Source organism: Equus caballus, chromosome 28 (genome assembly GCF_041296265.1).
Source record: "Equus caballus isolate H_3958 breed thoroughbred chromosome 28, TB-T2T, whole genome shotgun sequence".
In the NCBI taxonomy this organism is placed as follows: Eukaryota; Metazoa; Chordata; class Mammalia; order Perissodactyla; family Equidae; genus Equus; species Equus caballus.
In genome coordinates, this window is record NC_091711.1 from 43,695,728 (window position 1) to 43,721,454 (window position 25,727).

Sequence of the window (25,727 nt, forward strand, 5' to 3'; positions counted from 1 at the left end):
ATATTTCTGACCAAACTGTTTATTGTATTGTGTACTTAATTTTACTAAGGAAGCTCTATTTTTGAAATATTTCCTGAATGTGATTCTGTTTGGTAACAAAAGGCCATATGACATATATATTGTATTAGGTAGGTGTCTGAATCATCAGAAATATTCAAATGGTCTTAAAATCTTGAAAAGGAGTGGTGTGGTGTGTACATGCTGGACTCTGGGGAGATTCGGCTTCAGCCCCCCTCCCTTGCTGCTCCTCTAGGCTTTCCAGGTAGGCGGGCTCTGCTTCCAATTCTCCCTCTGTGAAATGGGGGAGGAAAAAAAGCCATGCTATGGTTTTAGAACAGGCAATCCCCTTTAGATAGATCCACACTGAAGGTGGTTTTTAACCAGCTCTATTGAGGTATAATTTATATGTGATAAAATACTCCTATTTTACAATATCATACAGTCCTGTCGTACAGAACGATGAGTTTTAACAAGTGTCTACACTTATGTAATCGTCACTCAAGAAGCTCCTTCGTATACCTTTGCAGGAAGTTCACACACCCCTCTCCAGCCTCAGACAACTTCTAATCTGCTTTCTGTCGCTTTAGATTAATTTTGCCTGTTGTAGAATTACGTAGAAGCAGAATCGTGTGGTGTGTTTCTTTGTGATAGAGCTCTGTTCTGAAAGCACATCTTGTCCACCTTTGCTCCTGGGACGTGTTCTTTCCCCAGGCGACAGGTGAGTGAGTGCACCGGTGTTTGAGTAGCGGTCGGAGAGTTGTGGACGTCTTAGATCCCTCCTGGCTTCATTTCTGCCTGACTGAGTGATCTTGAATGTAAATCTCATAATCTGTTTCCCAAAATATATAATAAAAGTAAAATACTGTAAAAACCCGCGCAGTATTCATTCTAATCTTGCGCCCCTGTTTTGAAGGTCAAAGATGAGCCGGACTCTCCTCCCGTAGCCCTGGGCATGGTGGACCGCTCTCGCATTCTGCTGTGTGTCCTCACCTTCCTGTGCCTCTCCTTTAACCCCCTGACTGCCCTGCTGCAATGGGGAGGGGCCCACGACTCTGACCAGCACTCGTACTCAGGCTCTGGTCGCAGCGTCCTGTCACTTGAGTCAGGTAGGTGGGGGGGCCCTCGTGCCACCTGGGCATGGGTAGACTGCTGTGGCAAGAGAAGGGCCCTGTGTGCAAACTGCTCGGCTTGTCCACCAAGTCCCAAAGGGCTTTGTAGTAAGCCCCCACCTGCTGGTAGGCATCTGATAGGGACCGGCATAAATCGCATTTTGTAAGTAACAAGGCAAACCCAAGTTCAGTCAGAAAAGGCAAAACAAATCAGGACCCTGCATTGCTGTAACTATGGGGGGTGGGGTGGGGTGACAGTGGATGGTGTACCCATTTGAAGGAGGATGTGGTTCTTTTGCCTGAGTCATGAAACCAATGGCCTAACCACCCATTGGCTAACAAAGCTTTTTGTGGCCCTCAGCTCCACAGTGACACGGGCTACCGGTTCCTGTTTAGGCTGTAGCATTGTCCATGATTTGCCCGTACTGCTGATTATTCCTATCCTAGGCACTTAGACATTGTTATTAAATGAAGCAAGCTTGTTATGGGCCTTTTCTTCTGAAAATGAGGTAGAAGGCTCTTCCCTGACACAATGCCAAGGGTCAGTCAGGTACCCTGTAGTCTCCCAGGGCTGCTCCAGGAGGCGCTTCCTCACAGGCTCAGCTGAGACACTGCTCTTTAGGTTCTGGGGGCTGGTTTGACTGGATGATGCCAACACTTCTCTTATGGCTGGTAAATGGTGTGATTGTCCTGAGCGTCTTTGTGAAGCTGCTGGTCCACGGGGAGCCAGTGATCCGGCCGCATTCACGCTCCTCAGTCACCTTCTGGAGGCACCGGAAGCAGGCAGACCTGGACCTTGCCAGGGTAAGTTCTGCTGTCTGCCTTTCTCCTTCCTCTCCAAGGCTCAGCTGATAGTTCAGCAACTTAGACTGAATACCCCAGTGTATAGTCCTGTGGTCAGTGCCTATGGGGGTGAGAGGAGGAAGGGACCCTGCCCCTAACAGTCACAGGGCAGTGGAGCAGAGGGCGCCTATGCGTAAATAATTCCATGGACACAAGATGACCTGCAGTCTGTAGTGTGACAGAGGAAGAATAAAGTGCTGTAAGAGTTTGGGGCTGAAGAGAGGAGTTCTGGCTGAGGGAATCTGGGGCTTAAGCAGAGCAGTCAAGGGCCGGAGGGACCTTCCAAGCAAAGAAGAAGGCATGAATAGATGGGCTGCTTGGGAACTAGCAAGTAGTTGGATATGTCTGGAGTATAGGCTATGTCAGGAAACGATGAGGGGTAAGGCTGGCAGTGCAACTAGGGCCGAAATTGGAGAAGTCTTTGATAGTGACTGATTTGGGGTTTTTTTCCCTATTCTCTGGAGAACCAGGAAGATTTTTGAGCAGGAAAATTAGCTGAGCGTTTTCTTTTGAAATCAACAAAAGAGAGTTCATGGGAAGGATTCTGGGGCAACTCACAGCATTGAAGGAAGAGTTAAACATCCATGTCTCGGGAGGAACAAGAACCAGAACACTCCTCAGCAGCAGTCAACCATGGACCTCTCTCCCCTGCTGCAAGCGGCAGTGCCCACAAGAGGATCTGATTGACTAGCCTGGATCTGTCAGTCATGCCAGGGGCTGTGGCTACTGGAATATGGATGTGGTTCTTGGGGGCTTACCCCGTGAAGCAGGACTATTCCCAGAGAACTGTATCCCGAGATGTATGTCCTAGAGGCAGGTTCAGGTCTGTTTTATGACTGTCGTTCTGGAAGCTGTATGAAGGATGGGTTGTAGGACGAAAACATGAAGTGCACAGAAGTAAGTTACGGGGCTCTTAGAATAGGCCAGGTGAGAGATGGCAGGGACCTGAAATTGAAAGGAAAAGTGTGAATTCAGGAAATATTTGAAATGTAAAGTGGAAGAAAAGTGACAGTGACATTGGCTCAAAGATGGAGGAGGCTGGAAGATGTGGTGGGCTCTGTCGAAGCCATGTTGCTCGGAATTGCTGTGAGAGCACCCTGCAGAGAGAGAAGCAACCAGGAGACAGGCCGTGGGCACTGAGATGGTCAGGACAATGTGTTGGATGCTGTGCATCTGCCAGGAGAGTTGGATTGGTGAGTTGGAAGAGGCAAGAGCCCCAAAGCCTGAGCCCTGGGAACAGCCAACCTTCAAGGGAAGGTCAGGGAAGAGGAGCCAGGGGACACAGAGAAAGGCCCGCCTCCTCTGGAATGTGCAAATACAGGTACTTCTCCTGGCTGGAAAGACACTGCCACCACCTTAGAGATTGTCACTCTCAGAACATTGTCATCCGCTTTCCCCTCGTAGTGGTTCACTTTCCTGCAGTGATGCAGGAGGGAAAGTGCAGGTACCATACGCGCTGCGTGACAGGAAAGGAGAGGAACATTTACTTCTGTTTCCCAAGACCGTGTAGCCTGAGTCTTCTAGCCCCGTAATGAGAGAAACAGAGAGAAAGAAGTCTTCAGTGCAGAGCACAGACTTCCCATTAGACCCTCTCAGGTTGGCAAAGAGTAGTTCATCCAGATCCTAGAGTAGTTTAGCTGTGTGTATTTGCCCAAAACCGTGGTTCTGAAACTTCAGCAGGCATCACAGTCACCTGGAGGCCCCAATCCCAGAGGTTCTGATTCAGTAGGTTGGGGAGCAGGTGCCAAGCATTTGCATTTCTAACAAGATCCCAGGGGCTGATGTGGCTGGTCTCCAGGAACCCCACTTTGAGAACCTAAAAGCCTAAAAGATCACGTAATTCATCTAAATCCATGTTATCATCTTATGTATAAAAGCTACTATGGGAAACTCTGAATACTGTTTGCTCAAAGACAGAACGCAGTACAATCCCAATATAGTAAAAAGGCTGGGGAGAAATATATCAAAAGGTCAGCAGTCTTTCTGGGGGATAAAATTGCAGGTGATTTGTTTTACTTTTTTGTAGCTTTCTGAATTTTCCCAGATTTTCTTCACGGAGCATCTGATAATCTGGAGCATGAAGGAAGAGTAGAAGTTTCTGTTAAAGGAAAACAAAAGGGCCACAGCAAGGCCAGTAAACATCACACCTTCTTGCTGCTTTCTAGGGGGATTTTGCAGCTGCTGCTGCAAACCTGCAAACGTGCCTATCAGTGTTGGGCCGTGCACTGCCCACCTCCCGCCTGGACCTGGCCTGCAGCCTCTCCTGGAATGTGATCCGGTACAGCCTGCAGAAGCTGCGCCTGGTGCGCTGGCTGCTCAGGAAGGTCTTCCAGCGCTGGCGGGCCACCGCAGCAGGCTTTGAGGACGAAGCCAAGACCAGTGCCCGGGATGCAGCCCTGGCCTATCACAGGCTGCACCAGCTGCACATCACGGGTGAGGGGTGGCCCCCACTGCTTGCTTGCCTCACGGGGCCCCACGCCAGCTTTCCACCCTGGCTGGGTTTGCCAGTTTCCGCCCCAGTTGAAGCCCCTTGAACACTGCTCTTTTAGAATGGTTAGACAAACCTTCCACTTGCGTCCGTAGCTGTAAAGATGACTCATTACTGTAGTTCATCAATTTAAGGTGCACATTTTTTCATAGTAACATCCCTACACTTGGGCTGTGTCCTCTACACAATGGCATATCATGGTCGAGTTGGCAGTGTTTTTTCCTGAATGGTACTTAAATTAATGGTGAAACTTAAAATTGATAGCATCTTATATTCAGTGAAATATGATCATTTATTTCATTCAACAAACTCCTGCTCTAATAGAGAAGCAGACAGGTCAGCAAGTGAATGACAGTTCAGTGCGGCAGAGGTAGCAGAAGGATCGGGCTTCACTTGGCAAGGAGAGGAACTTGTTGGGGAGGGTTTCAGGAAAGGCTTTCTGGACAGTCTTGATTTGCATGGAAGGGTGCCTCAAGTTCACCAGCTCTCCAGAAGGGGATGTGCCTTCCAGGCAGAGGGATGTTCCCAAGGAGGAGCCCCACCTGAGGTGGCTTTTTTTTTTTTTAAAGATTGGCACCTGAGCTAACATCTGTTACCAGTCTTTTTTGTTTTTTCCTTCTTCTTCTCCCCAAAGCCCCTCAGTACATAGTTGTATATCCTAGTTGTGGGTCCTTCTGGTTGTGCTGTGTGGGACGCTGCCTCGGCATGTCTTAACGAGCAGTGCCATGTCTGCGCCCAGGATCCGAACCGGTGAAACTCTGGGCTGCAGAAGTGGAGCCTGCGAACCTAACCACTCAGCCACCAGGCTGGCCTATTGGGGTGGCTCTTGAGAAGAATATTTCAGTAGTCCTAGAGTGAGCCGTGCAAGGGGAGAGTGATGGGAGCCAGGGCGTGAAGGGCATTCAGAAAATGATGACATCATCAGATTTGTGCTCCTGGAGTTTAGAAGATTCACTCTGATGGCAGGTAGAGAGTGGATTGAGAGGATTCAGGCTAGCGTCGGGGAGGCTGAATAGGAGCTAATGCAGATGAAGAAGACAGATGCCAAGAAGACAGACAGACAGAAAGTAGAAGGTGGGATTGACAAGACTCGAGAATCACTGGATGTGAAGCGTAAGGAGAGGAGCAGCTATGATGACTCCCTGGTTTCTTGCTTGAGAGTTTGGGTGAACAGTGTTGCCACTAAGAAAGGTGAGGGAAACAAGAAGAAGAGCAATTTTCCAGGGAGAAGGGGAGGAGTTCCATTTGGGACACTTGCCGTGAGATGTTGAGGGGAAATATTCAGCGGGCAGGTGGACGTGCTGGATCTTCAGTCCAAGAAAGGGAGCTGGGCCTTTGGCCTACAGGTGAGAATGAAAACCTAGGGAGCTCATGACGCTTGTGGTGAAAGTGGACCCTCAAGGGCATCTGGAAGAATGCCTACATGTGAAGGGCAGGCCAAGGACAGGGAGGTTGGGTGGAGGCTGCCCCAGAGGGGCCAGGAAAGGCCAGGAGGCTTGGTGTTGGGGAAGCAGTCAGGGAGGGTTCAAGAAGGGAGGTTGCTGCTGAGATGTCTGATCAAATGAGGGCCAGAAAGCAACAGTGGGCACTGGTACAGGAAGGTGGAAATGCCCTGGTGGCTGTGGTAGCTTCTGGCCGAGGGGTGGAGGAGTGAATGGGAGATGAGACAGTGGGGCCAGCTGTGGGGCTTTAGCACCTAATTCATGGTAGAGTCTAGCAGAGGGTCCCTATCTGCAGTTCTTCCCCTCTTTGCTCTTCTCTGCCCCTCAGTGCGCCCTTGGGGGATGGAGCTCATTCTATCCTAGGTCTCTGATCAGGAGGCTGCATCTTCCTAACTGTCTAGTTCTGGAGAATTCCAGCTGGGACAGTTCATGCCACTCATTCCCTCCACGTTCACTGAGCACTCCATGGACCAGGCCCTGTGCAAGGCACCGAGGGGACAGAGGTGACTGAAGTGTGGTTCCCACACTCCCCTCCATCCTCCCTCCCCCAAAGGAGAAAGTTCAGTGGTGCCTCTAGGGGAGACTGACACCTCTCATCTGTGCAGAGTGAAGTATGGAGGCTAAGGTCTCCCTGCTGTCATAAAAAGGCCAGAGAGGCGGGGTGGCCCAGTGGGAAGCATGCAGGGCTGGGTGAGGATGAGAGGCCTGGCTTGGCCATCATCTGGACCTTTGACATGGGGCCAGCCCTGAGGCTCAGCCTTCCCCTCAGCAAAGGGAGGAGACTGCTTGCCCTGGCCACCTCCTGGCCCTGTAGTGAGGACCAAAGCAGGTGATAATGCAAAAGCCTCAGAGCCTTGATGGGCCCTTGTGCCTGTGCAAGGGCACTTTGGCCCCTGACTTCAGGGTCACCCCAGATGAGCTGTGTAGTCCTTGTGCAGGAGGGTGTAGTAAGCCTTTCCTGGCTGTCCACCTGCTAACCCAAGATGTATCTGGCCGTCGTTGCTCAGTTTTGTGTAATTTCTCCCCTCGAAAGGGTGTGTGCTTATATATTATGGGGTCTGTTTAAATGAAAACAAATTCAGATCAGGTTATTTTTAAATTTTTCATTACCTCTCGCAAAGTTTGGAGACACAGGACCGTATTAGCAGAATATGGCTGTGCTGTTGACACTGTTTTGGAAAATGTTGCAGCGCATATCTCTGAGTCCTGTACAACGACCTGCAACCGTAACTGCTCCCGTTTATACAGAACTGTATGCCATGAGGTGCATTTTCTCTTGTTCCCAACAACCTGGGAGGTAAAAAGAAACATACAGCTACTAAGTTGTAGGGCCTGACATCCTCTCCAGAGCCGGCTGATCACAGAGTTCATGTTCTTTCTCCTTTGGTTCTGCTATTGCTCTGATTGTGCTAGAGGAAGCAGGAAAAAGCTGAGTTTGGGGGATCTGTCGACATTAGTGTCTGTTTCTGCCCGCCATAGGAAAGATTCCTGCAGGATCTGCTTGTTCAGATGTACACGTGGCTTTGTGCGCTGTGAACCTGGCCGAATGTGCAGAGGAGAAAATCCCGCCAAGTACGCTGGTTGAGATCCATCTGACTGCCGCCATGGGGCTCCAGACCCGGTGTGGAGGCAAGCTGGGCTTCCTGGCGGTGAGTTCCCTTCTGCGAACCTTCTGCACACCTTCTCTGAGTGCCTTCCCCAGCCAGGAGCTAAGATGCAAATATAGCTGTGAACCCTGCCCTCCACTGCTAACCACTTAGAGGGGTAGACATTTACTCAATGCATCATTCCACAAATACTTCCAGCAGCGAACAAAACAGACCAAAGTTCTCACTCTTGGCCCTTACCAGCAGAGGTGGGACATTTTGGTGCCCTGAGGTAAGAAGGTTGATTCAGTGATACAGAGTGATCCATATTCAGGGTTAATATGCGACTTTTCTACCCTTCAAGTGGTCATAAAAATTCTTGGAATTTTCTGGTTGTGTTTCCTTGTTCTTTTATTCATTCAAAAGGTATTTGTTGGGTTGTTGATCCCACAGCACTAGGGATCCAGAAATGTAAAACAGTGCATGTCTGCGAGGAGCTCAGGCCAGGCCCAGGGTGGGGAACTGTGGTTATCAGGCTCCTCCAAGGTGCCTGGTATGGAGCCAGCCTTGGGAATTCATAATTGGATAATTCACTGTCCTGTTATCAACTAGTTCACAGCATCTGCTGACCTCAGGCTTTCTGTTGCTTCAGCAGAAACAGGCATCTTTTATTCAGTGCCCACTTTGGGTAGGCTGCTGAATACATCAGCTGTGTTCAGAACAGAGCGCTCACGTCTCCGTTTGTTTCCATATCTCGGTAATGGTACTGATGAGTTGAGAATGATCAGGGATGTGCCCTGTGGTCACGTTGATGCTTCCTGAAGTGCATCACCATAGTCTAGGTGACAGAGGGCATGGGAAAGCCCAGTGTGCTTTCTGTGTCTTGACCCTGTTTCTGTGACCCCAGATAAGATGTTTGTTCAGCAAACATTACTGAGTCCCAGCTTTGGGACAGGCACTTTCTGGAGTTGAAATGCAGCGGTGAGCAGGACATGTGCCCTGTTCTTGGGGAGCATACAGTCTGGCAGGGCATCCAGACAAGGACCAGGCCTTCAGGACAGTAGGATGAATGCGAGGGTGGGGCTGATCTGGCTGCCCAGAGGGCACTCTCAACTCCTGACCCCGGCTTCAGGGAAGTCAGGGGGGCTTTCTGGGCAAGGGGAATGTAGGCCCAGAGCAGGAGGCATCCACCAGGCTGCTCCCCCCTTCCATTTATTTGTCCTAGTGCTCTGGGCCGATGTCATACTTATAACTTCTCTGCCCCCCAAAAGTACGTTGAAGACATTAATTTTATCGAAATACAACCTACATACAGAACAATGCACACATTTTAACTTACAAGCTTGATGAATTTTCACAAAGTGAATTCACCTGTGTAACAACCACCCAGATCAAGTAGAACATTCTCATCACCCCCAGAGGCCTCCTATAGGCCTTCTCCAGTCCCCCTGCCCCCACAGAGGTAATCATTATTCTGAATTCTGTCGCGTAGTTTCATCTGCTGGTTTTTGTTCCTGTAAACTTTATACCGAAGTACAGTGTGCACATAGGAAAGGATACGGTTCATGCGCAGTTCAGCGACTTCACAAGGTGAACACACCCATAGAACCAGCAGACAGATCAAGAAACAGAACCCCAGAAACAAGACCCCAGAAGCCTCCCTGGACCCCTTCCCCAAGCCCTCCAGCAGGGTAACTGCCATCCATCACCTCAGAAGTTTTGCCTCTGTTGAAACTTTATATAAGGAGAGTGGTACAGAATGTACTGTATGTGACTGGCTGCTTTCACTCAGTGTCATGTTAAGTTTCATTTATGTTGTTGTGTATAGTTGCAGACTGTCCATTCTCATTGCTTTACAGTGTTCCGTTGTATGACCAGACTCTCGTAGGTGGACTTTGGAGTTGTTTCCTGGTTTTGGTTCTGATGAATAGGGCTGCTGTGAATGTCTTTGTTCATCCGTGGGTGAACATGTGACTGCATTTCTAGGAGTGGCATGGTCAGAAATTCAGCCTTAGTACACGCCGACTAACAGTTTTCCAGAGTGGTTGTACCAATTCCGCTCTGCCAACGGTGTAGGAGAGTTGTTTCAGTTGTTGCTGTTCTGTACCCTCACCAAACACATGAAAGTGTCATTTTGGTTTTCTAGCCCTCTGGTGGTATCGTCTTGTAGTTTTCATTTGCATTTCCCAGGTGATGAATGATGTTGAGCACCTTATTATTGGCCACTTGGGTAGTTTATTGGCTATTTGAATAGTCTCTTTTGTGGAAACCTTGTTCAAGTGTTTTACCTGTTTTTCATTTGGGATGTCTGTCTTTTTATTGATTCGAGTTCTTTACTCTGGCTATGATCCTTTGTTGGATATGTGCTTTGCATACGCCTTCTCCCACTCTGTGGCTTGCCTGTTCTCTCTCTTAATGGTGTTGATTGATGAGCACAAGTTCTTAATGTTCATGAGGTCCAGATAATTCGTCTCTTCCTTTGCAGCTAGACATTTATGTCTTGTTTATTAAATCTTTGCCCTACTTCAAAGTCAGGAAGATATTCTCCTATATTATCTGCTAGGTGCTTTATTTTTCACTTTTCACACATAGGTCCATAACCCACCTGGAATTGATTTTTGTTTGAGTTAGGGGTAAGGGTGCGAGATCTACTTTTTTTCGATGTGGCTATCTCCCTGCCCCAGAATCTTATTAAAATAACCATCGTTTCCCCTCTGCGCCGGGTTGTACCTTTTTCATAAATCGACTGTCCGTGTATGTTGTGTCTGCTTCTGGATGAACACAGTGCACCAACACCTCACACCCTAATGGTCAAGTCTTATAATATGGGATGATATTTGGGAGTGTCAGTTCTCAGCATTAGTGATTAGTTTTTGCTCTTTTCTTTCCATATAAACTTTAGGATCATCTCGTCATCCCAAAAGTCCCACTGGGGTTTCGGTTGTCCTTATTGCTGAGATGTAGCTGCCATTTAAAGAGAATTAGAGATTCCATTTGAGGAAGGCATATGTGTGGCATCAGGAGAATGGTTCTCTTAATGGTTTCCCCCCAGAAAACATTTGATATGCCGAAAAAGTAGTGAACAGTTTGATGTGTATTTCCTCAGAATTTTCTTCCTGCATGTACTAAGATATATATGCATTAGAATTTATTTAATCTGATCATTACCAGAAACCCTATTTGCCGCCTACTTTCTTCAACCAAACCGTAAGTCTTGGGCCTCTTTCTTGGTCGCCTTATTATTCCATAGAGGTACTTGGTGCTCCCACACGTTGATTAAGCCAGTTTGCTGCTGATGGACGTTTGGGTTCTTTCCAGCATTTACAGTTAGAGACAGTGCTACAGGGACCATCCTTGCACACTGTCTTACCCACTTGTACAAGGACCTGTTGAGGTTAAATCTCTAGAGGTGGTGATGCTGGGTCAAAAGGTATCAATATTTGCAACATTAATGGTATTGCTAAATGTGCTTTTTCAGTAGGGTAGGAAAAAGAGAGGAGCTGATCTCTAGGAAAGTAACTGCCCCTCTCATCTCTTTGCTTTTCCTGGGAGGGCATAGATTAAGAGACCCAGATGGTACTTTCTTAAAGAGAAAGAAGCTTTGAATTTGGTGGAATATATTTAGCTAGCAAATGAGCGAGGCTTTGGGGCCACGTGAAATGCTGGCCTCTGTAAAAATGGTTTAGACCAGAGGTTCCCAGTCTTTCTCAGTTCATGGCATCCTTTATATCTCAGTAATTTTTTTCATGGTTTCCCTGGGTAAAAGAAATACCTAACAGTTCTGTTTGTTAGTTAGGTACAAACATCTTAATAGATACTTGTGTCTTGACAACTTATTAGCTATTTGAAAAAAATAACACACAAAAATGAAAAAGAAATAATATTTTTATTTTCTTCTTTTTTTTTTTAAGATTGGCACCTGAGCTAACATCTGTTGCCAATCTTCTTTTTTTTTCTTCTTCTCCCCAAAGCCCCCCAGTACATAGTTGTATATTCTAGTTGTAGGTCCTTCTGGCTCTGCTATGTGGGACGCTGCCTCAGCATGGCTTGATGAGGGGTGCTATGTCCTTGCCCAGGATCCAATCCAGTGAACCCAGGCCTCCAAACCGGAGCGTGTGAACCCAGCCGTTCAGCCAGGGGGCTGGGCCCATTTATTTTATTCTTAATAACCGTTTACTTACTAATGGGATGCATGTGCCTGTTGCATGTGCTTTCTCAAACTTTGAAATCAGGGCCTGGCCCTGTGGCCGAGTGGTTAAGTTTGCACGCTCCGCTGCAGGTGGCCCAGTGTTTCGTTGGTTCGAATCCTGGGCGCGGACATGGCACTGCTCATCAGGCCACACTGAGGCAGCGTCCCACATGCCACAACTAGAAGGACCCACCATGAAGAATCTACAACTATGTACTGGGGGGCTTTGGGGAGAAAAAGGGAAAAAAAAAATCAAACTTTGAAATCAGATTGGACACCACCACCTTCATTTCCTGTTTCATGTCAATTTTCACACAGAACTTGCTTTTTATTACAACAACCTTCGAAAACTCAGCTTCACAAGACCGGACACCATCCAAAGGAAGGTCATGCAATCTCATGTTGAGACTGTGAATTACCTCCATCTAGTAGTCTACATGGTGTCCAATTCCTGTTGAGCGTTGCTCTGTTTACCTAAAAACGTAAACTGTCTAGACACCTCTTCGCATTCACTGTGGTGGTTCAGAGTGCCTTGGCACATAATTTGAGAACCGTAGGGTCAGACCAGTATGGGAGGAGGACACAACCTAGAGTTGGGACTGGCCCGGGGGTACAGGGTGGCCCTCAGGATCTCAGCAGTTCTGAGTCTCCTGCCACAGCTGCTCAATTTGGCAGTTAGCAGATAAGTTATAGGGAGTGCTCCTAGGCCCCAGCTTGGGAGACTTGCAGTGTCTGTAAAATTTAGGAAAATTATCACAGGGTGATAATGCCGAGAAAATTAAAAGAACAACAGAAGTTATTTTCTCAATTTCCCTTCTAGAAGCCATACTGTGGATCACTATCCCAGGATTTATATTTCTTATTAATTCAAACCATTAAACTCAAGCTCCCCCTCCCACTGAGATTTGTTATAACTAAGGTTTTTCTTTTCTTTTTCAACAATTAAGCTTAAAAATATATTTTAACTTAATGACTTTCTAAATGGTTTCTCTGGGTTCTTCTTGCAATACCAACTAACCAGGCTTTGTTTCTGCTTCTGTTGGTGATGTTTGGGCCCTTCTGAGGAGGCAGTGGTCCTTGGTTTCCCTTGCAGCAGCCATCAGGCTCCTTGGCTTATCAGGCACCTGCTCTTGGGAGAGAGTTGGGGGCAACTGTTCGGGTTCTCAGACTTCAGAGGGCCTGGAATTGTCACCACCCCACCCCCAAACTCCATCCCATTCAGGCTGCTCAGCTGCTCTTCTCTAGCCATCACGCTTACAAGCTCAGATTCAGCGAGTGCTGTGCTGAGGGTCGGGAGAAGGTCCTGGGATCCTGTGCATTGCTCTCCGGCGCCCTTTTTCAAATATGGCGGTCAGCAAAGAGGAGGGAAGGCCACTAGTACCTCTGGCCCTGTGACTAGAGATTTAGGTGAAATGCTCCACTTGGTCCCGTAAGTGCTGTGATAATATTAGAGTGTGTCTGTAAAGCAGTTTGGCCAGGTCATTTTCTCTTGGAATCAGGCAGCCGTTGCTGGATTCCCCTGGAGAGAGGCAGTCTTCTTGGTCTGTGTTCTTGAGTGGCACTTTGGCGGTGCTATTTCTGACCCTGGCATTCAAGTCTTCGGAAGCCGCTATATTAGCTGATGGCTACTTAGAGCCCAGTAAAGGTCAGAACCATCAGACCGAACCAGACAAGGAGACAGCAGCCCTCATTATGGAGGCAAGGGCTGAAGTGTGAAGGTCGAGGTCCGCAGGCCTGAGTTCCCTGCACCTCATGCTTCTCCCTCCCTTCCATCCTTCTCTGCTAAGCTCCTCATTCAATAATAGGCTGGCCTGTATTGAGTGGGTTTATGGGTTGGAAATCATGGGTTTTAGAATAAAGAATAAAAAACGATGGAATTTCTGAAAACATGGATAGACGGCATTGTCCCTGCAATTCTTGTTCCAGGGGCCCTGGAGTGATGTTATCCTGCAGGCAAAGGAGGGGCCCGAGAGACTGGGACACTGACTCTTTGAATTGTGCAGCAAGGAGGCTTTCAAAGTCTTTCTTGGTCTTTCCTTGCAGGCCAGTGTTCATGTCAGGGGCTTATCCAGGGATGGCATGGGGATCTCTTTAGGGGGCTGGACAAAGCCCTTGCAGGGCCAACCTTGGGGGGAAGGGCATCACACACAAACACAGACACACACGCAAGCACACACACACACACATGCCTCTGTGGGTCCTGGACGAGCCTCAGGGCTGCCTCGTGACTTTCTAGTGTGACAGTGATGGTAAATGACAGTTACTGACCGCTTGCTGTGTACCTGTTCTAAACTCTTTACACTCAGAGGTAAAAGAGATGAAAAATTAGTCAAAGCAGAATACAATTTGGCCTAAAAAATACCCTTAAAGAGGGCCCGGCCCGGTGGTGCAGCAGTTAAGTTCGCACAATTCCACTTCTCAGCGGCCCAGGGTTCGCCGGTTCAGATCCCGGGTGCGGACATGGCACCGCTTGGCAGGCCATGCTGTGGTATGCATCCCATGTGTAAAGTAGAGGAAGATGGGCACGGATGTTAGCTCAGGGCCAGTTTTCCTCAGCAAAAAGAGGAGGATTGGCAGCGGATGTTAGCTCAGGGCTAATCTTCCTCAAAAAGAAAACCCTAGAAGATGTGTAATTAAAATGACAGATGAGAAAAAGTTCCAGGATGCAAGGGCCTACCTAGCTTGGGCACCATGACCCTCATGGGGCTGAGGGTGGAAATGTAGCTGGGAGGCCTCAGAGACCCCTCCTCAGCTCTGTAGGTTGAATGCCAGCAGGGCCGAGAACAAGATTTTAGTAGGGTTAGGCAGACCCAGCAGGACAGGTTGCAGCAGGGGCCCCACAGGTGCCTTGAGGCTCTGTCCCCACTCCTGCTGGGGTTTGTAGCTGCTCATCAAGCCTGGAAGGCTCCACTGGAGCCACTTGCCCTAGTTTCAGAGGTGGCATTTACTTCCAGGTACATGAGGGTCCCAGCCCTCTTGTTGCTCTTTCCTCATCCTGCCTCCACCGTGGCGGTGCTTTCTGATGGCCCCATGATGGCTGCAGCCAGCATTCTACCACCCTGGTGTCACCCATGGTTCTTGTCCTTTCACAGAGCTACTTCCTCAGTCGAGCCCAGAGTCTGTGTGGCCCCGAACGCAATGCTGTCCCTGACTCGCTGCGCTGGCTCTGCCACCCCCTGGGCCAGAAATTTTTCATGGAGCGGAGCTGGTCGGTGAAGTCAGCTGCCAAGGAGAGTCTGTACTGTGCCCAGAGGAACCCAGGTGAGAACACCTTTGCAGCTGTTGGGAATTGAGGAAAGCCATGAAAGCCACCAGTGCTGCAGGGTGCGCTCCAGCTGTGTAGAGAGAGAGGATGTCTCAATCTTGTTTTCCCCGAAGCTCAGGGAGGTCATGAGCCTGGTCAGCACCTTAGCTGGGTTTGCAGCTCACCTCTCTCTGACATTGAAAGCCTGGGGATCTTAACATCAGTCACACTGCCACACAGTACTGAATTGTGATTGAGCACCAACTGTATTCTCACCCTCATTCTGGGCACTTTGGAGGAACAAAGGTTGTGTGGAGTTGTTCTCTAGCCCTAGTCTCCGGGTCCCATTGAAAAGCAGACAGACAGGTATGGAGCAGTTAGGGAACAACAGGCGACAGGCGGTCGTCAAGTGCTCAGAGTGGTGGCAGAGACACGGCTCCAGGCATTGGGAGGGGATGCTGGCTTGCTGTCCCTGGTGTTTGACAGTGATTGGAGTCGACTCGCCCAGCCTCGGAGCTGTAAAGGCTGGGCGGGTTAACTGAGACTAGAGCGACCAGTGGCTTTCTGCCTTCTGCATGCTTTTCCCCTCTCTACACTGGGAGTCTGAGGAGAGTGAAGCATGTTCGGCAGGTACAGGGGTGTGTATCAGACATTTGATGGAGTTCCACTGTATTTCCTTTTTAATAACTTTATTGCACAATATAAGAATGGTGTGCAACACCAGAAAGTAAGGATGAAAGCCAAAGCAATCCTAAATCTCCCCACCCCATCCCCACTGTCTGCTTTGTCTACACCGTAGACTATGACTGGCTCTCTCACCTCTTGCAGGCTCTGATTCTAGGCCTTGTTGCCCAGAATGTGTTCATGCCCTGGCTAAGTGTCCTGGCTCCTTGTCCTTGTCAGACTGAGGCCCACATCTGTGCGTGTAAGGGGAGGGAAGGGGCTCGTGGTGCCCTGCTTTGGGCCTGCCAGTGGGGACTTGTCAGTGACAGTCAGCTGTCATAAGCATTTCAGGGCCCCTTGTTTAATCAGCTCAACCAGACCATCACTGACCTCAAGACCCATGAAAATGCTGTGGAGAACAGGAGCAGGGTCTTCCTTGTCATGTCAAGGCAGCAGCCACCCTCTCTTTCTCCTCAGCTGGCTGTCTTCCTGAGCCACAGGAGAAGAGGCAGCCTCTGAGACTTGGAGGAGCTCTCCATTTTCCGTTTTCTGGCAAGGCTTGTGGCCACCACCTTACAGCTTCCAACCTTGAATGGAAATATTGAGCTCCGTGCCAGGAGACACAGCAACCTCCCCCCCGACCCACAGCCCCCACAACACACACTCCCCCCCACTGGACCAGTCCAGAACCACGGGTGGTCTTGGGCTCTGCAGTCTGGGGCTGACCACCCTCCCCACCCCTGCCCCCACCTTCCGACCTTTTAACAAGGTAGTTCTGAGGTTTGGTTGAGAAATGGGAGTTGTTACCTGTTCAGAGGAGACAGCTATTCCCTGGGTTCCTCTACCCACTCTCCATTTTCTCTATAAAGACAAAACTGGGCTTATAAGTAAGACCCATTTAACACTTGTCCTGGCCTTTCTCTTCTTCAGCTGACCCCATTGCCCAGGTCCACCAGGCCTTCTGCAAGAACCTGCTGGAGCGAGCTGTGGAGTCCTTGGTGAAACCTCAGGCCAAGAAGAAGGGTGGAGATCAGGAAGAAGAGAGCTGGTAACATCCCCAGGACACCCTCGCCTTGGGCCGTCTGCTCAGGAAGTTCAAGGGCAGCTGTGAAACAAGCCCAGTGTAGGGTCTGCAGGGAAATTGAATGGTCCCTCGTATTTATTTCTCAAACCCAGCAGCCTTATGAGAGCCCTGTGTGAGCTCTGACATAGTTATTGGGCACCCCAGTAGCACAGTCTTTCCTTCACAGATTAAGACCCAAGAGGCAGACAGGTGCCAAAGTCTTGCTTATACAAGGCCCAGGTCCTGACTGGAGTGCACCCCAGTAGGGAGGGCAGGGCAGTTCTGCTTGGGAGATCAGAAAACTTCTGCGAGGAGACGACATTTAAATTGGGCTTTGAGGGGAAGAGTCAGGTTTCGGGGCCAAGGATGAAAGAGAATAGCTGGCTCTCCTGGCGGTGGGAAGAGTGTCAGAAACGTGAGAAGGAAGGCCTGTGGAAAGTGTGAATGGTGTCGGGGGCAGGGCTTAGGAGATGCCTGGCATGATGGGGAAGAAGGGACCAGAAATGTCCATTGGCTCTTAGAGCTGGAAGGCTGGACAGCCAGGCCGTGAGTGTGATCCTTGTGTACATTTTGATGTATATGGGACCTTTTCTTCTCTTTCTAGTGAATTCTCCAGTGCTTTGGAGTACCTAAAATTACTTAATTCTTTTGTGGACTCTGTGGGGATTGTGACCCCTCCTTTCTCCAGCAGCTCTGTGCTCAAGTCAGCCCTTGGTAAGTATCTTGCAGGGCGGCTCCACAGGCCTCAGGTTGCTTCATCCAGTGCTTCACAGCTCTTTTGTCCCAGGGACCAGGGTTAGTTATGAGTGTACACTCGAGAATCTTCTCTGGATCTGAGGTTTGTATGTATGGCTCCCCCACAGCCCTGACCCATAACCCTGCTAGGCAGCTTTCTAGGGACAGGAAATAATGATTCTCCTAGAAGTGGGATGGTAAGCGAGTGAATGTCTTCTTTGGGCCCTGGCTGGTAGGGGCAAGTCAGCAACCTTCCCAAATGCTCAGAAGGGGGGCAAAGGTTCCAGGCGCTGGAGGCAAGTAGGGGCCCACCTTTCAGATGCACAGTGCCCCTTCCTCTAGGTTGTGCCTCGGAGCAACCCCCGAGGCTGATCTTGGACCCGACACAGTGCTGAAGAGACCTTTCATCTGGGTGTCTGTACTGCTCCAGCTGCCCACTGCCTTGGGTGACACAGCGCAACCCACTGACTGAATTGACAGGAGTACATTCTTTTGTTCTATCCCTGAACTGCCATCAGGGTGATGGCACATCAGCTGCCACCTCTCAGGCTTCTAAGGCAGCTGGTAGAAAGGGAGTGTCAAGCTTCTGTCTGGCCAGTCTCCTTACGGAGGGAAGGATCCAGAAAAACAGCCACCCCATCATGACCACTGATCTCACGGCCAGTCTTTATTTTAGAATTTAGACAAGAATGCACTCTTGGGCCTTTTATCTTATACGTCCATCCCACTGGCATTGCAAGGTCACTAGTATAATTTTGCAGCTGTGAAAACTAAACCTCAGAGGGGAAAAGACTTAAAAGATTCTAACAGGAGCCTGTTACTACAGAGACTTTGGAAACACCGTTTTCCATGGCTATTGGAAGTTTAGGTTGTTTCCGGCTTTTTACTTAAAAATAATACTACAGTGGACATCTTTGTTAAATTTTTTTTCTCTAGGTAGGCCAATTTCTTTGTGATAGTTTGCCAAAAATGGGATTTTTAGGTTAAGAGGAGTGAACGTTTTTAAGGCACTTGATACGTATTGCTGAGGGATTGTGCTGGTTGGTGCTTCCACCAGCAATGTGAGAGGGCATCCCAGAGGCCCCTAGCCTGTGCCCGGAAGGTAAAGGTGGCCTGTGCCATGGGGGAACTAGGTGCAGCCAGTCAGGCTGAGTGCCGCAGGTCTGGTTCCTGTAAGTAATGTTTGGTATTGCTCCCTCCAGGTCCAGATGTCATCTGTCGGTGGTGGACATCTGCAATCACTATGGCCATCAGCTGGCTCCAGGGAGACGACGCAGCTGTGCGCGCTCATTTTACTGAAGTCGAGCGTGTCCCCAAGGCCCTGGAAGTGACAGAGTGCGTAGGCCTCCTTGATCACTTACTTTCTTCTTTCCAGGGGAATCTCAAAAGCCAGTGTGCCAGGCTCGCTTGTCTGGGTTAGCAGGAAGGAGCAGGTCTGGACCTGGGGGGCCATCGGGGTGTAGGGTCAGGTAGGCCAGGGACTGCATGGTAGACAGAGAGATCAAGTGAGGGAGGAAGAGGGCACCACAGAGAAACCTAGCTTGGCGGGCACATCTTTCTATGTGTCATCCCAGCTTCCAGGGCCTCTTCCCACAGCCTCCGTGGGGCCACAGGCTATTGGGGAGGGAGAGTGGTTTGGCTCCCGGCCTCTTCGGAAGCTCATGGTGGAGCACGCATGGTGGTAGTGACAAGCCAGCACAGGGTTTGTGAGGGCCCGAGGAACCTTCCCTCATGTGCCAGCGTTGTCGCCAGTTCCCCCCGTCAGCCATATCATTAAAAGGGCTTTTAGCACAAGGCATAAGGCATAACCAGAGAGCTTTTGACATTCCTCTTTGGGGACTCATGCCTGCGGGCCTTTGGCCTGTAGTGACAGGCAGACCCTGCCTGCTGACACCTTAGCTGTGTCTGACTAGATCTGAGTGTCCCTGACATCTTCTGCCACTCGAGAGAAACTTTAAAATGCTCCAAGGCAAAAAGGCCCCACACGGTCCTCCCTCAGTGCCAAGGCTGTAGGATTTCCTGTCAAGCAGACTCTTAACCAGAAGAGCAGGAGGGAGCTGAGAAAAGTGGGTCTGGGTAGGTTCCCTAAAGTAGGTCTGACACCCCAGTTTCATTTAAGTAACCCATTCTTAAGCGCCCTAACCAGTGAGCACCCACCCTGCATCCAGCTCGGTGTTCGACTCCACCCTGTGTGTTGTCTCCCAGCCAATGCGCCTGAGGAAACCGAGGCTCGATGGGTGAGCTGTCTAAAGTCACCCCACTTCTAAGCAGCAGAGCCCTGGCATACAGCTAAGACCCTCAGCAGGCATTCCGTCCCCCTGAATATCATCACCCCGGGGTCCCTTTGCTCTTCAGGGATAATGATGCTGTGGGAACCCTCCCCTAAACCCAGCCTTCCCACCCTCTCTCCCCTCCGCTCTGTGAAAACGGACTAAGTTTCCCCAGAGAGCTTAACACCAGCTTCTGGGGGAATGACCCCTTAGAGAACAGGTGCAAATAATGGAGCCAACTTTATGTCACCACAAGTAGCAGCAGGTAGTATTGTGGCCGCTCAATAGATGAAGAAATTGAGGTACAGATTGTTTGAATGACTGTCTTAGATGGCTTCTTAGTGGTAGTCCTGGTGGTTGATCCTGGGTCTCTAATCCCTTCCTCTTGGCCACACGCCCCATCCTGGGGTCTCCTGCACCCCTTCCATGATTGTATCATTTATTCAGCAAATACATAACTGAGGGCCTACTTGGTGCCAGCTGCATTCTAGGCTCTGCGAGGCTGCAGTGAACAAGCTAACAAGTTATGGCCATAAGCAAGTAGGCAGTGGCCCGTCCTGTTCAGATGCTCATCTTGGGGGCGGAGGGGGCTGTTGCCAATGCCTTTGCCAGGCCAGCCGTACCTTCCATGAAGCAGCCAGTGCATTTCTTCAGTTTCACTAGGAGGGGTTCTGGGCCAGAGGTAGATCAGCCTCCAAGAGTTCATACAGCGTCTGGTGAGGGAGGGAGGCCAAAAAAACCAAGATTTGGTGTTGGGGGAGCAGAGGTGGGTACAAAGGGCCTGACCCAGTGGGCAGCAGAGGATGCTTATAGGGGCAGGAAATGGAGTGGGCAGGACAGGAGAAGGTGGACCAGGGGCCCAGTGGTGGAACAAGTCTCAGGAGATGAGTGAGAAAGTGTATTTCAGGTAAAGGCGCCAATGTCAGCAGAGGCACAGGAGTGGGAAGGGGAGAGGGGATGAACTTCGCTTGCCTGGAGCCAGGTCAGAAGAGCTGGGCCGTGGCTAGACTGGGAAGGGCCTTGCGCGGCCATGATTGACCCTGCAGATTGCTTTCCCTCACTCCCTCACTTCCTTCTCTCCACCCTCTCTGGCTCCTGGATATTCTCACATGCCTCAGACACCCAGGGCCTTTGCACATGCTGCTCCTCTGCCTGGAGCCCTCCTCCATAGAAATCCACATGGCTCGCTCCCCTAGTTCCCTCAGGTCTCTACCCAAATGTCACCTTTCCAGAGAGCTCATCCTTGACTATCCTTTATAAAATGTCACCCCCTTCCTCTGATTGACTTTTCTTCCTGGCGCTTGCCCTGCCTGGCATTGCATATTCAGTGTTTGATGCCTTTATTATCCAACTCCCTCACTGGAGAGTGATCGCCTGTGGGTAGGGACTTGTCCCTGGGAATCCTGGAATGAAGGAAGTCCTTTAGGAGTAGAGGGACCACCCTCACTCAATGCCAGCATTTCAGATCTAGAACTGGGGACCTGGAACCATTATGGCAGCATTTGAGTCGACAGACCCTCATGTCATGGCGGTCTGGGGTTTGGTGGTCACTGGCCATGCTACCCAGGTGACACTCACTGACCTCCTGCCTCTCACCACCCAGGAGCCCCCTGGTGAAGGCCGTCTTCCACACCTGCAGAGCCATACACGCCTCACTCTCTGGGAAGGCGGATGGGCAGCAGAGTTCCTTCTGCCACTGTGAGAGGGCCAGCAGCCACCTGTGGAGCAGCCTCAATGTCAGCGGGGCCACCTGCGACCCCGCCCTCAACCACGTGAGTCGGGGCTTACCTGGCTCCTCAGGGAGGTGCTCAGCTCTGGTGGGTAAGAACACTCCAGCCCGCCTTGAACTTATCCAGCCTGTGAGGCTGCCTGAGAGACAGAAACCAGGCTAGCAGCCCCCTTCCCCAGAATGTAGCCTGCTAGCCCAGGTGGGCTCCCTTTTTAGTTCTCGGGGCAAGTGTGTTTCCACCTATACCTTTCCTGGGCTCCCTGACTCCCAGATCCTGCTGGCCCTCGGCTCTGTGTCAGCCCAGGTGAACCGCAGCTGGCCAGGGCTCTGCATTTGCTCCAGGCAGCTTGCATGACTCCCCAGGCCCCTGCAGGCCAGCCTTGGAGTGGGCCTCTGCCCCCTCACCCACACAGTCCCTGAGCCGACTGGCTGCCCTGGGTGCCTCCGTGGCTGGCTGCACACCTCCTGGTGGGCAGCTGTGGTGCATTGTAGTTGCATTGCATGTTCTGGCGGTACCCATGCAATGTTTCCACAGTGCATCACAGAGGCCTGCCCGGCCCTCGAGAGACTACCCACCCATGTCTTGTTAGAGGGCTCTCCTGTCACTGTTGGTACAAAGCATGGCCATCCTAGGAGAGGGGAGAGGTGGGATGCATGCAACTGGAAGGGCAGTGTTGTCTGCTCACCTGAGAGGAGCGTGGTTTCACTCCAGAAATGGAGGGCGAGGTATATCCTGGAGGGTCAGACTCTGAGCCCCTCACTGGGGTTTGGTCCCAGGTGACTAGGCTGGCACTTCTGGCTAAAGGTCATCAGTGGCCCTGGACACAGGTGAACCTAGGACAATATGTGCAGAAAGGGCCCAGAAGCAAAGGCCTGTGGGGGCCGCCTCTCACTTTGTGCCTTTCCTCTGCTGGTCTCTCGTAGTATTTGTCTTCATGAGAGAACAGTCTCAGCTGAGTCAGGGGAACAAGAGAGAGACTGCGGGCATCCTTGGGGCTGGGATTCCTGGGTGGCAGTTCTGTGTGGGAGAGTGGGCCTAGAAAAGGGGGACCTCGTGGAGCCTGATGACCTTCAGAGGGCACAATCCAGCCCGAGGCTGCTCCCCCCTACCCAAAGGGGCACCCCCAGGGCTCACCACTTAGAACTGCCCAGTTTTATTTGAGGGGGGTAGGGGACCTCATCCCTGTCCCCTTGAGGCTGTCAGCAGCCAGAAAACAGTGTGGCCAAGGGTCAGGGCACCGAGCAGGCCCAGGGCAGGGTCCAGGATGGGGTCTGGGGTAGCACTGGGACCTCCCCAGTTCCAGCACCCTGCAGAAGGGGAAAGCCATGCTGGATGAGATGAGGAATGGCCTGGGGGAGTTGGTCTGATCCTGAGGGCCACATGTGACTCATCTCAGAAAGGACTCGGCTGTCTCCTCACTCAATGCTGCCTGGTTCCCCTGGGCCTCGGGAGCCAGGTAGGCGGCCCAGCCTCATGGGTGTTGTGCCGAGTGAGGTCCACTCTGGTGGGGCATCCGTGCCTAATAGTGGCCAGTGTTGACTGAATGCTTCTGAGGGCCAGGCATAGTGCCCACACCCAGTGCTCTCATGTAACGCTCACAAGAGCCCTTGGTACCCATTTTGTGGATGAGGAAAATGAGGCTCAGAGAGGTTCAGTTATGTGCCAGGGTTGTATAGCTAGTCAGTGACAAAACCACGATTGATCCAGGTCAGTGGGTCTAAACCCGAGCATTAACTGCTCTGCAGTCCTGCCTTCTTGGGCTCCTGTCTCCGCCGCCCCAGAGGCCACTTGGGCTGAGCCTTGGCCGCCGTCTGTTAAGTGAGCCCAGCCTCCCTCCTCTCCTCTCCTTCCCCCATCTCCAGGCTATGCTGCCACTGCAGGCTTCTTGATTCCACTGGAGGGGCAGGGCCTTGGTACCTTTCGGGTATCAGTCTTCAGGCCAGCCATGGTGGGGCTCCCATGAGGTGGGAGGAACCCATGGCAGACGCTGGCAGACCCACAAAGGTTTATTCCTGCCCCTACCACTTTTGTCCCCACACAAGCTCTGTCCCTCTCTGAACCTCGGCTTCCTCACCTGCAGAATGGGGAGAACAGGTCTCCCACTTGGGGCCATGGAAAGGACTGGATGCCGTGAGCCTCAGTTTGCCCTTCGGCTGTTCTCCTGCTCCCTGTGCAGTGTTTTCCAGGCCGCCTCAACTGCCCTCCACTTTCTCCCGGGGCTGCCGAGTGTTGGGCTGGAGAGGGTCCAGTAGGTACTGAGACCCCTGCCCCAGCAATGCGCCCGTCACCTGACTCCTCCTTTGTGGCTCATCCCACAGGTGGTCCAGCTGCTGACCTGTGACCTGCTACTGTCGCTGCGGACAGCCCTCTGGCAAAAGCAGGCAGGAGCCAGCCAGGCCCTGGGTGAGACCTACCAAGCATCGGGCACTGAGCTGGCTGGCTTCCAGCGGGACCTGGGCAGCCTGCGTAGGCTAGCGCACAGCTTCCGCCCAGCCTACCGCAAGGTGAGGGCCAGCTGGCTGCCAGGGGAGGGCAGATTGAGGTCCCAGGGCCCGGCACCAGTGTGGGGTTGTGGAGCTGGCCCTCTGGGTCAGCTGGGTGACCTGTCAATCAGTGGGCTGGTGCATGTGTCCCTTTGTTCAGCTCATAGTAGTTGAGGACCTGCCATGTGCCCTGCCCTGGAGCATGGTGGTGAGCAGGCTACATGGCCTACAGAGAGGCCAGCACAGATCCACTTCACCAGACAAACGCCGGGTTAGGACAGGCTCCGAGGGAGCAAGGAGGGGCTCCTGGTGGAGTAGGGCGGGGAGGACACAAGGGAGCTCCACTCTGGCTTTCATAACTGGCGTCAGAGTGGCAGAATCTCCCTGGAACTGCATTTAATCCTTTTTCTGAGCCATTGGGGGTTTCAGTTCTGCTGCCTGACTCTCTGCATAACATCCCCTTGGCAAAGGCCACAGGATCTGAGATGAGTCTCTGAGGGTAGTTGTATAACTGGGCTTACTAGACTCAAATCATTTCCTTCTTTGTTTTACTTTTAATGCTAATTAGAGTGATATAATTGACATATTTTTGCCCGAATTACTTTCCAAAAACTCAAGTGAGGAACCCAGAAGTGTCATTGAGGGGGAAGGGCTGTGTTTGGAAGGGCATGAAAAAGAAGGGCTCAGAGTGAGGCTGCCCTCACTCTGCAGTGCTATGGGGACCCTCACAGGGTTACACTGTGGCCACTGTTCGCAGCGAGCCAGGACAGACACAGCAGACCAAACATAATCATCAGAGAACCACCCCTCACTCTGGAAAAGAGGAAGTATGCCCCAAGGCTCGGTAGCCGTCTGTCTGCTCAGGGCACGGGCATCAAAGGCCTCTTGAAACACCATTTCCATCCTGCCCGTCCCCTGCTGGAACTCTTCGGTGGCACTGAGACCCTCCCCACAGCCTGAGATATTAAGGGATAGAAGAACCTTGAGATTTTAAGAAATTCGAGACCCGGGCCTGGCCCCTCTCCCCCTAGTGACTCATATTTACAAAAGAGCTGCTGACTCTCACCTAGCAGCTCCCAGGACTTGAGGCTTCACCCAGGTACTTGTCCTCCCACCCCAGAGGGCGGGTTGGCGCTCTCCTCTTCACCAGCAGAGGAACGCAGCCCTCTGCCTCTTTCCTGCTCAGCTCGCTGTCTTGCTTCTGTCCCCACCAGCTGGCCTGTGCTGGGCTCCACACTACCCTGCCGCTCACCCAGGTTTCTGGCTTGTATCGGGGGTCAGAGTGAGGAGACAGAGGTCGCTTTCAAGGGGTGAGCAGGGCAGGGTAGTGTGGAGAGGAAGAGGGGTGTCGTCAGGTGCAGACGAGATGCCCCAGGGAGACGTGCCTCCTGGGGCACCGACGGTGAGGACCCAGGGCTTGAGTGCGTCCTGCCTGCACCTCCCCAGGTGTTCCTGCATGAAGCCACTGTGCGCCTGATGGCAGGAGCCAGCCCCACCCGCACCCACCAGCTGCTGGAGCACAGCTTGCGGCGGCGCACTGCTCAGAACACCAAGCACGGTGAGTCAACCAGCACCCCAGCTCAAAGGCCTGGTGGGGGCCTGGCCTGAGCAGGGGAGGAGCCCAGCCCAGCACTTAAACCCCAGTTTAAGAGCAGCCGCAGCGTGTGACCACAGCTGCAGTGTTCTCAGAGGGTGTGAGAATAAAAGACATCCAAGGCCTCATCTGGTGGGTTGCTGGGGAGCATCCATGAAGGCACTGTGAGGCTAGGGGTGGACGTTGGTCAAGTTGTTGTGGGTCTAGCCTCAGGAGTGGGGAGGAGAGGTCTGAGGCTGTCCCAGTGCAGGAGCCGGGGTAGAAGCATAGGCCCCAGAGGCAGACTGC

General features: G+C 51.4%; 1 protein-coding gene and 1 non-coding gene across 5 annotated transcripts in view; both read left to right on the forward strand.

The window, feature by feature from the left end:
- The window catches only part of SREBF2 (sterol regulatory element binding transcription factor 2), a 58,632-nt gene that overhangs the window by 30,724 nt on the left and 2,181 nt on the right, over positions 1–25,727 (forward strand). For all 4 annotated transcript variants that reach the window (XM_023631221.2, XM_023631222.2, XM_070253728.1 and 1 more), the window contains 11 exons: positions 914–1,106; positions 1,732–1,913; positions 4,118–4,385; positions 7,362–7,531; positions 14,750–14,918; positions 16,495–16,612; positions 17,232–17,341; positions 18,565–18,697; positions 21,236–21,404; positions 23,681–23,866; positions 25,292–25,403. In XM_023631221.2, the coding sequence (XP_023486989.1) occupies positions 914–1,106; positions 1,732–1,913; positions 4,118–4,385; positions 7,362–7,531; positions 14,750–14,918; positions 16,495–16,612; positions 17,232–17,341; positions 18,565–18,697; positions 21,236–21,404; positions 23,681–23,866; positions 25,292–25,403 (1,810 nt within the window). The remainder of the gene's footprint in view (positions 1–913; positions 1,107–1,731; positions 1,914–4,117; positions 4,386–7,361; positions 7,532–14,749; positions 14,919–16,494; positions 16,613–17,231; positions 17,342–18,564; positions 18,698–21,235; positions 21,405–23,680; positions 23,867–25,291; positions 25,404–25,727) is intronic.
- On the forward strand, positions 21,838–21,906 carry MIR33A (microRNA mir-33a). The gene has a single exon (NR_033063.1). It is a non-coding gene; the product is annotated as a microRNA mir-33a (primary transcript).